The 11,352-nt window shown below is 25.5% G+C and overlaps 1 protein-coding gene across 1 annotated transcript; it reads left to right on the top strand.

The window, feature by feature from the left end:
- Nucleotides 1-392: 392 nt before the first annotated feature.
- On the top strand, nucleotides 393-1,467 carry LOC111317398 (glutathione S-transferase U17-like). Its single transcript, XM_022919822.2, has 2 exons — nucleotides 393-800; nucleotides 912-1,467. Exons 1-2 carry the CDS (start codon nucleotides 474-476, stop codon nucleotides 1,287-1,289), a joined length of 705 nt encoding a protein of 234 aa, XP_022775557.2. The 5' UTR covers nucleotides 393-473; the 3' UTR covers nucleotides 1,290-1,467.
- Nucleotides 1,468-11,352: the final 9,885 nt, after the last annotated feature.

The raw sequence follows: 11,352 nt of genomic DNA, 5'->3' as shown, positions 1-11,352 counted from the left end.
ATTAAAAATAATTTAATAAAAATTTTAATAAAAAAATTTAAATGATAGATTAATAAAATTTGATATAAAAATCGATAATATGTAAAATGATTATTAAAAATATTATTTATAATTTAAATATAATCAATATTTATTTAATAATAAAAATTTTATTAATATTTTTATTAAAATATTTATTTAAAAAAATATATAAATTTTTTTTTAAAATTTTACATAATCTATGAAATAAAATTTTTTAATTTATCAATTTTTATTTTGATTTTGATTTTAATTTTTAATTTTAATTTTAATTTAATTATTTATAATAAAAAATTTCACAAATTTTACCTAAAAAGTTTTATTCAATCTTTGTCTTAAATTTATGTCAAGCACCTAACCTTGGACAACAAATGTCTGAAGTTTCATCTCCTGCATTTTCCTTTATATATAGACACTAATGGACTAAAGACATTTGTCTCTTGAAGAAATTAACCATGGCAAAGAGTGATGTCAAAGTGAAAGTTTTGGGTACATGGTCGAGCCCATTTGTGATGAGGGCAAGGATTGCCCTTAACATCAAGTCTGTCAACTATGAATTTCTTCAGGAGAGGTTATGGGAAGGAAAAAGTGAGCTTCTTCTCAAATCAAACCCGGTTCACAGAAAAGTCCCAGTCCTCATTCATGGTGATAAGTCCATCTGTGAGTCTCTCATTATTGTCCAATACATTAATGAGGTTTGGTCCTTTGCTCCCTCCATTCTTCCTTCTGATCCCCATGAACGTGCCACCTCTCGTTTTTGGGCTACTTATCTTGACGAAAAGGTATATACATTTTTGATTTGTTCAAAATCAGATTTGACCAGTTAACCTTTTTTTGTGTTTTTAGGGAGTCAAGTGCTTTTTTTTTTTTTGGGTTAATTCTTTCTTGTGCAGTGGTTCCCTTCCCTAAGAACTATTGGTGTTGCTCAAGGAGAGGATGCAAGGAAGGCAGCAATAGCGCAAGTGGAGGAAGGGCTGCTGCTATTAGAGGAGGCATTTGGCAAGTGCAGCAAAGGGAAACCTTTCTTTGGTGGGGATCAAATTGGATACCTTGACATCGCATTTGGGTGCTTTTTGGGCTGGCTAAGAGTGACAGAGAAGATGAGCGGGATGAAGCTGCTTAGTATATCCAAGACTCCTTCTTTGCTTAAGTGGGCTGACAGATTCTGCTCTGATATGGCTGTTAAAGATGTTATGCCTGAGACTGAAAAGCTTGCAGAGTTTGCTAAGATGATCATGGCCAAAATGAGAGGAGCGGCTCCTCCCAAATGATTAATTGCCCAACTAGAATGTGGCAAGCAAGGAGCCATATATATTGGCCCTTCAGCATATTTTTAATCTAATGTGTCCTTTTCTGTATAATAATCTGAAAAGAAAATGCCAAAGCGTTTATGCTTTAAAAAGCGATTACATATGCAGCAATAAAAAAAAATTGAATCAATCTTTATTTATATTATGTTTTACCATGCAATCAAAGTTTATATTTCAGCTATTACTCTCTAGACAATCTTTTCTAAGAAAAAAAAAAAAAAGAAAAGATGTCTACACGGATCAGATTTGGTGATTTGGAATAGACAATCTAAGCATACATAGATTAGTATTATAAAAACATTAAGAATGTCAAATCTCTCGCAAGCACATACCTTCCTCGTTCTCATTTGTATAGGTCTTTGATGGTTGGGCCAAAAAGTTTTTCACTGTGATCGGATAGCACCTTTATTTTATCAAAAAAATAATAAAAATCCTTTTATACACCCTTTCTGTGTCCTTTTTTTAAAATTTTTTTCAAACCTATTTAAATTTGATCATTATTGTAAATAAAATCACTATTTATTTTAAAATTTTCAAAAAAATATTTTTTAATATTTTAATTAAGAGTATATTTTCAATTCATTGATTGACTGTTTTTTGGAAAGATAAATATATCGGACATGTCCAGGAAAATTCAAAACCAGAAGAACCCAAAATTGCAGCCACATATTTCCAAAGTTGTTCGTGTACAAGTTTCATCCGTAGGAGCCACCAACACAACCTAACCAACCCATTCCCATTTACATTTTACACCCCATTTTTCTCTCGTGTTCGTTATTATTACGTTTTACCTCACAAGCTATGACATAGCTCAACAAGTACCTCCTACTAAATTAAGGGCCCATTTAGATTTATCGCACCCTCACGGAATGCGACAATTTCTTTTTTTTTGTTTTTTTTTTTTGCTTTTAACCCTCACATATGAATAGTACCCGATGGTCCAGTTGGATGCTTTTAACTGTACTGCGCCTTTAATCGAAGACTGAAAGAGAAAGGTTATGTAGTTCATCGGATTTACAGTAGTCGATTATTTTATATAGACGATCATGATGTAAAATTAAAATAAAAAATATTTTTAATTATAATAGCCTGTTGTTTTTAGTGGAACAATCCACTGTTATTCTAATTTTAACGTTACATTTATATTTATATTCAAATATTTATATTTATTATTGATTAATTTTAATTTTACAATTACATTAATTAATCTTACTATTATTTAACTGATTTTATTGATAAGAGTAAAACATTATTTATTAAAGTTGTTTTGAAATATTATTTCAAAATTTTCAGTTTAATATAAATATATTTATAAATATACATGAACTTGTATATTATAATTCTATTAATAATTTATAAAATAAATATACAATAACTTATAAAATCAAATAAATAAATTTAAATGTATACAAAATAATATCATAAAAATTTCAAAATATTTTAAACATTTAATATGATCATATAATATTTAAGTAAATAATTTTATTACAAATATTAAGATAAAAATAAATACATGTAAAAACTACTTTTGGTATGATGATTGTTAAACTTTAAAAAAGAAACACAATTATTTTTTTAAAAGAGATTGAAATACCTATGAATTTTGGTTTGAAAAAATAAGATACGAAAGAAAACAAGTTACAATAAGAAAAATAAGGAAAAACTCAACTTTTAAAGATTATTTTGTTAATTATTTTATTTTTATTAAGTTAAAAATAGTCAAACAATAAAAAAATAAATTATAAATTATAAAATATATTTCACATTTACGTTCCAGTCAAAACAAGTCAATTCACTAAAATTTATCGAAATTAGCTGAAACCAACGAAAATAATTGATATTATCCAATACCAAATTCAATATAAAACTTTATTTTTAAATACATCGTACTTTGATATAATTGGAACATATGATTGATACTATCGATGCCAAAACAAAATAAACAACTATGCTATTTATACAACATGCTAAAGTTGGTAATTACATAAAAATTATAATATATAATTAATAATATCTTTTTAAATCAATGATTTGATTTGTTTAAATCTTTCCTATTATTTTATTTATTTTTTCAAATGAATTTAAGTTCATCATTATTTTAAAAAATCATTAATTCAATTTTGAGTTCAAAGTTTACAAAATATATTTTTTTAATATTTTAAGACAATATTTTAAAAAATAATGATAAAAATTGAGTTTGTTTGATAAAAAAATAAAACATAAACAAAGAACATAGGATATATTGTATTATTAAAAATGTGAAGTGACGCTTTCAAGGCGTCTTGACATTTTAGAATGCGTTTAGACTAAAACTTTTAAAATTTTGAAGATTTTTAAAATAAAAAATTTTAAAATATATCAATCCAAAGATCCAACATTTGTAATTGTATTATGTGGAGAAAAAATTTAATGGCATAAAAAATAATATTAAAAAATAAAAAATATTTGAAAAAAGAGAGCTAAAGGATAGATGGCCTTTGTCTTTATCATTATGTTCACAAAGAAGTGAAGTAATGTAGTAACCTATCATATTTGTTAAGATTTGGCTTGAATCTTTTAGGTGACATTTGGCTCAGAAAAATCCACAATTTTTTTTTTTGGAATCTTGATTATGGGTATTTAATTCTCATGTTTGATTTAGGATAATGCGATTATGAGAGAAAATGACAGATTTTCAACAGTTCCCAAAGTCTCAGAATCAGAAACCCACATCTTCCTATGATATTCTAGGATTTCGAAGGAAAAGTTACCTTATTTTCAAATTTGACCTAAATAAAAAATTATGAAATAGCTGTTATCTTTTTAAAAAGTATGTTTGGAAGTGACTAGAACTTAGTTGTAAGTTTTTGTGTAAAAAAATTTTTTTTTATATTGCAATTAAGGAGTTTGGCATGAAGAAATGTCTCAAATAATCATTTTCTGTTTTTATAAATGGATTATTTAACATGTTTCTGTATAGAAAATGCCTTAAATAATCTTTTTATATTTTAGGGTTTAATGTTAATATTTTTATAAAATGATTATTTAAGGCGTTTTTATATAAAAAAACGTCTTAAATAATATTTTTATATTTTTACAAATAGACAGAAATGTCTTAAATTATCTCTTCATTTTTTAAAGAGGACTATTTAAGGCATTTTTGAACAAAAAATTCCTTAAATAATCTCTTTCATTTTTTTAAAAGGGAAACATCTTAAATAATGTCTTTTAACAAATATATCAACATTATTTAAGATTTTTTAGACAAAAAAATCTTTAAATAATATCATAAATTTGTTAAAAGGCATTATTTAATGCATTTTTTTGGTCTAAAATGCTTTAAATAATCTCATGATATTTTTAAAAAAAATTTATTTAAGGCATTTTTTATTTAAAAACATCTTAAATAATCCCCTCATTTTTTTAGAGGGGACTATTTAAGGCATTTTTAGACCAAAAATGCCTTAAATAATATCATAAAATTTTTTAAAGGGTTATTTAAGATATTTTTGTTTAAAAATGCCTTAAATAATACCTTTTAAAAAAAATTAAAAGACTATTTAAGGCATTTTTTAACCAAAAACGCTTTAAATAATGCCTTTGAAAAAATAAATGAGATTATTTAAGGTATTTTTTGTCCAGAAATGCTTTCAATAATCTCTTTTATTTTTTAAAAAATATTCAAAATTATTTAAAGCATTTTTTATTGAAAAATACTTTAAATAATCTCTTTTAAAATAATAAAGAGTATTATTTAAGGCATTCCTAACCAAAAAGGTCTTAAATAATCTCCAATATTTTTTTATTAATGATATTTTATAAATAAAAATAACATTCATAAAAATATTTGTTTTCTTTTGCTGTTGGAGGCATTATTTGTCGTTTAGGTATTTATTATTAATAAAAATTAATAAAAAGTTACTATTATATATGTCCAAGAGATTATGATAATTATTCAAGAATTAATATATGTGAATTCTCTCTAACCAAACAAGTGAATATAAATACAAGATGCTCTAAAAATAAAAGAAAACTCTAAGTATCACACTTTTTTGGAGATCGCACTTTCCCTTGAAATCTACGATTTTGTGAACCAAATAACCTTTTAATCTCACATGACATATTTAGTGGAGTTATAAATATTGAAAGTTTGTCTTAAATCTCACATAAGAAGTTTAGTAGAGTTATAAGAAGCTTTACCTTTATAAATAAGATACTTTAATTTTAGCAATGTAATCTCAAATAATTAGACACCGAAAGAACAAGGTCAAATTATGTAATAGATATCTATATTTTACTTTCATGGTGGAATTAGTCCATCTATTTTAATGTATTCAAATTAGATCCTTATACTTCATTTAATTATCGAGTTTAGTCATATTATTAATGGTTCAAAATCTTTTCATTGAAATTGATGATGTGGCATTTTGATTTTTTTGACGTGACATTTTTACTTACTTGGCTGATGACTTTGATGATGTGTAAAGTCCATGTGATTAAAGATGATGATGTGACAAAATTTTTTGACACATCATTATTTTTTTATGCCAACTTTTCTCAAATTATATGACCCATTCTTGTATTTTGGTTAAATTGTGGAATTAGTTCTTCTATCTTAATATGCGCTCAAATTTGATATCTATACATTAATTAATTATCGAATTTAAGATTTGACATAAAATAAGTAAAATAAAATTAAAATAAAAGACAAAAAAAAACTTTAGGTTGAGTTGTAAATAGAGTCAATATATGGGTCAATATGCGAGTTACACAAAATCTGTCTTCTAAAACAATGTTGTTTTCAACTTGTTATAAAAAAATTTTTATTTTTTTTTAATTTATTTTTTTTTCCTCTCTCATCCTCGTTTTCCTCTTACTTTTTTTGCGAGTCTCATTCAATGAACTCATATTTCCATGAGCTTTATAGAAACTAGTAATTGAAAATTTCAATGATCATAAAAGAAATTTATCCAAAAAATCCAAAAACTATTAATACCTAGAAATCGATAGCTATCAAATACTTTTAAATTAATGTTTCTAAAAAATTTTCATATTTTTATTTTTTTTCAATTTTTTATTTCCTTTTTATTTTTTTTGCTTTTTTTATACTTTTACTTCTTGACTTTCACTACCTAAACAATATAAATAAATAAATAAATAATAATAAATAAAATACTTTTACGCCTTTAAATTTAGGCTTAAAATCTAATTTCACAATTAAACCCAAGTGATCCAAAAATAATTTTAGAATCCAATGTCAAGATGAAATTTGAAACCCATTTAATATTGAAAAAATTTTTGAAAAAAATAAATTGTCTACAATTACTTTTATTGTTGATTGTATATCTGGGTTTATTGATTATGGGTTTCTTGTTCTAACTTTTACATTTATGTCATTTTAAAAGTTTTTTATTTTTATCTATTTTTTATATTTCAAAAATATTAAAAAAAATAACAAAAAATGAAATAAATAAAAGGTACAGAAAAAGATATAATTTAGTTTATGTTAGGTTTATAATCTAATTTGAGATTAACCCAATTTGTCAAATTAAGTCCAATTAATAATTCAAATATCCAAAAAAAAAATTTATCTAAATATGAAAAAATGTCATGATCAAATTAATAATTTCTGTTTTTTATATGCTATTTTAGGTTAAATCTTAAATTCGATAATTAATTGATATCCAAAGATCAAATTTAAACACACATTAAGGTAGAAGGGCTAATTCCACCATTTAACCAAAGTATAAGGACAAGTTGTATAATTTTAAAAAAACTGGTGTAGTAAAATGATGAGGTGTTAAAAAATTTTGCTATGTCATCATCTTTAACCATGTAAACTTTACACGTCAGCAAAGTCAATATCCATGTAGGCAAAAATGTCACATCAAAAAAGTGAAGTCAAAAAAGTCAAAATGCCACATCATTAATTTAATGGAAAGAGCTTGAATCGTTAACAATTTGATTAAATTCAAAAATTAATATAGGGATCCAATTTGAGCACATTAAGATAGATGGACTAATTTCACCATTTAACTAAAGTACAGATATTTGTTATATAATTTGACCAAAGAATAACTAAGTGAGTAGTTATTAAAAATGTATAACTGGGCTTTAGGATTAAGTTTAGGTTAGGAGTTTTTATGACTTTTTTCATTTTAAAAGTTTCATAGTTGTAAAGACTTATTTTGTTAGTAGATTAAGTTTGGAGTTTGTCTAGACTAAATGCATTTGTTTGTTTTTATTATTTGGGCTTGCTCTATTATTTGTGTGTTTGGATGCTGTGCATGCACTTGTATCCAACAATAGTATCAAAGCAAGCTTCGAGACATGAAAAAAGACAAGTTCGGAGGAGCTTGATTCAAGGGAGGAGTTTGAGCTTGTATTTTGATAGATTATGAAGATGACGTAGGTATTTAAAAATATCTAAACATATGTCTAACATCCTTAAGTTTGAGATCCCTCTCTTTGATGGAAAGTAATCTTGACATATGTCTAACATCCCTAAGTTTGAGATCTCTTTCTTTGATTAAAAGTTATTTTATAAAGTTATTTTATATTATGGTAAAATATGATCAAGATTTGTTAATAGAAAATGGTTAGATCATGCGTTAGATGAGAAAAAACCTAAAAGAATTACTTACAATGATTGTATTAGAATTTAAAATAAAGCTATTAATACTATTATATTAGCTCTGGCCCAAAGATAAAGTAAAATATGTTGATTGAAAGCATTTTGAAAGGTTTGTAGGATAAGTTTTAGGGTATTTATGCATTGAAATCATTGACTAACATATTATTTTTAAAGATGAATTTGTAATCTTTTACGATTAAAAAAGGTACGAGTCTCCATGATTACTTGAATGAATTTAATAAACTAGTTTTTCAATTACTAACTATTTCTATTGATGGGTTAAATGATGAAGTAAATGCTTTAATTTTGTTGTCATTTTTGCCTAAGTCCTATAGACCTCTAGTTCATACTTTATTTATAGATAGGTCTACTTTGAAGTTAGATGATGTAATTGTCTTATTGTGTGAGAATGAAAGGCTTATAGGAACAAAGAACTTATCACCAAGAGGAAGTGTACTAGTTGTAGAGGATATTAATCGAAGGAAGAATACCTAAGTGTACTGTCAAAAGCTTAGAAAGGATATTGTTACTTTCAAAAGAGTGAATGATGAGAAAAAGGTAGATGAAGAGAAAAGTGACACTTTTGCTATTATGTTTAATGATGGTCTTTTTTTTATGACTTGTGTGGATGAGATTTAGACCATAAAGGGTGATGAAGGTTGGGTTTTAGATTTAGCTACTTTTATCTATGTCTATAATAATAGAAGTTATTTTGTGGATCTAGAAGATAATAGTGATATTATAGTTGCCAACAAGGAAAATGTGCAAATTCAAGATGTTGAAAATGTTCACCTCAAATCTCAAAATGGTGTTGTTAGAGTTCTTCGTCATGTGACTATATATTGAGTTGTAACTATAATTTGATTGTCTTAGGTGAATTAGCTTATCGTGGATATACATACTATGGACAAAATGATTGTTGCAAAGTGTACATGAATGGTAATGTGGTCCTTCGAGGGAAGAATGTCGAAAATCACTTGTACATACTTAATAGAGGCTTAATTGTAGGTAAGGTTACAGATAAAGGCTTTCCAATTCTTATGGCAAATGAAAATAAGACTAACAAGCACATAAATTTTACAAATGTTGTCAAAATGTTTGGGGATTTAAGTCAAGTGAGAATTTGTTAAAGTTTTCTTTAAATCATTTTATCCCACATGAAAAAATTATTGTGGCTATAAGTGTTAAGAGTTTGTATTAAATCTCATATAGGAAGTTTATTATAGTTAGAAAGGGCTTTAAAAGTGTAATTAGACTTTGCAATTAAGTTTAGGTAAAGAGTTTTGTGTCTTTCTTCATTTTAAAATTCCTATAGTTGTAAAATTTTATTTTGTTAATGGATTGGTTGGATTTTGGTTGAATCAAATATATTTGTGTGTTTTTATTTTTTGGACTTACTAGATTGTTTACGTTTTTGGTTGTTGTGCATGTGTTTAGGAACTAACACACACCCCAATTGCTAAGCATTTGGATGGTGGGAAACCCATCCTAGATAGCCATCCAAACTATTAAGGCATACTTAGGAAGATGAAAACCATAAAAACCTATCCCAACTAATTTTCGGCTATTAGGAAGTGGATAAAATTAAGGCTTTGTTTGGTAGACGGGATAAGAAATGATGATGAAAAGTTTGTTTATCCAATAATTAAAATTTATAACTACTTTTCTACTTTGTAGTGTAACCATTAGATTAATAAATATTTCATCCTAAGTTTTCATTTTTTCTGCTATTTTTTTTGCTAAAAGTATCAGCAACATTAAAAACTCATGACCTGGATGCAATAGACTTTACTTACTATTGGAATCAAAGAGAAGTGCCACAATAAGACTTCTCAATTTGAAAAATTCTTTCCAAGCCCAACTACAAGAGAAAGATTGTTGGTATTGACATAAACTCTTTCCTTTCAAAATATAGGCCTTACTCCAAGCCACCCAAATGGATCCAACTTGAGTGAAAATCATCCAAATATTCTTTAGCATACAAGCATGATTCCATATTAAGATAAACTTATGATACTCTTAGGCCCTAAGACTCCCCCAGATTTGGGATGACAAATGTATTAGCCCAAAGCCCTAATTAATCATAATAAAAAATAAACTAAAATCAAATAATAAATCATTCATACAAAAAATAATAGTTTATCATGATTTTTTATTCAACTTGTTTATGTCCACAAATGTAAGAGAAGATCCATCACTACAAGAAAAAGTATTTTTAGTGGAGAAAAAATTAGTCACTAAAAGTATAAAATTTAGTTACTACAATTTATAGTGACTAATTTGCAAATCATCACTTGTCGTCATAAATACCTCTATAACTATTGTATTAGTGACAACTTTTATTAAGTTGCCACAATAATTCATTTCTTTTGTGATAAAAATTTTGAGACTAAAAATATTAAAATATGTGATTAAAGAAAGTTATCACAATAACTTATTAAAATATGTGATTAAAGAAAGTTATCACAATAACTTACTTTATCGTGACAAAATTTGACTCTAAAAAATTTAAAATAGTAACAAAAAAGTTATCACCATAACTTAGTTTTTTGTGATGACAATATCAACTTTGAAAATATTGACAATAGTTACAAAAATTATTGTCACTCATATTATTTTTATTAGTGACTAATGTTTCCTTACTAATATTTACCAAAATGGCATCGAATAAATTATATTACAAATATTAAAATTATTTTTACAGTGATTCTCGTAATTAATAAATTAATTATTATCGCAACTAAGATATATAACATGTTTTTTATTTCCAAAATTCAAACAATCTCAAAATTAATATTCAATATACAATTATCATGAATTAAAGCCATACTAATGTCCACTAAAAAACTAAATAATTATTACAAAAGAAAAAATTTTAGTAAACTAATATAAAAATAATGTCCAAGTGAAAATTCAAGCTAGAAGTCCATAGATGATCCTAATAAAATTCACTCTTCATTATTTTCCTATAAAAAAAGTCAATAAATAGTATAAAAATTATCTTATATAATTGTTATTATAATGCTAATAAGTGACACTAATTTCATTTTTAAAATGTTGAAATACCATGAATGAATATAAGAACACGCATGATTGAGTTTCATATTTAAAATGTTGAAATTCTAATATAAGTTTCAAAGCACAAGCACAAAACAAATTAGAGATAAAAAATAATAAAAATTAAAAAAATTAAATAGAAATATTATATTCAAACAATCTGCAATTACTTGCACCTCATTACATTGCCTCAATGAATGGGTACTAATATTGCATTCCAACATAAACATTGGCACGTATTTTCTTTGCCTCCAAAGCCATTCTAAGAGCATCCACCTATAACAAATTCTTCAAGCTATAAATACACTTATCACATGAATACTACAAAAGTTTTACCATCAACAAGAGGAATCA

The sequence above is a fragment of the Durio zibethinus genome, chromosome 2, assembly GCF_047325235.1.
Source record: "Durio zibethinus cultivar Kanyao isolate XHJ-2024 chromosome 2, ASM4732523v1, whole genome shotgun sequence".
Taxonomy (NCBI): Eukaryota; Viridiplantae; Streptophyta; class Magnoliopsida; order Malvales; family Malvaceae; genus Durio; species Durio zibethinus.
This window is presented reverse-complemented; position numbering and strand designations above follow the sequence as displayed.

Coding starts and splice junctions, on each gene's coding strand:
- LOC111317398 (XM_022919822.2), top strand. CDS start 474: ATGGCAAAGAGTGATGTCAAAGTGAAAGTTTTGGGTACATGGTCGAGC. Junction 801..911: donor CTACTTATCTTGACGAAAAG/GTATATACATTT, acceptor TTTCTTGTGCAG/TGGTTCCCTTCCCTAAGAAC.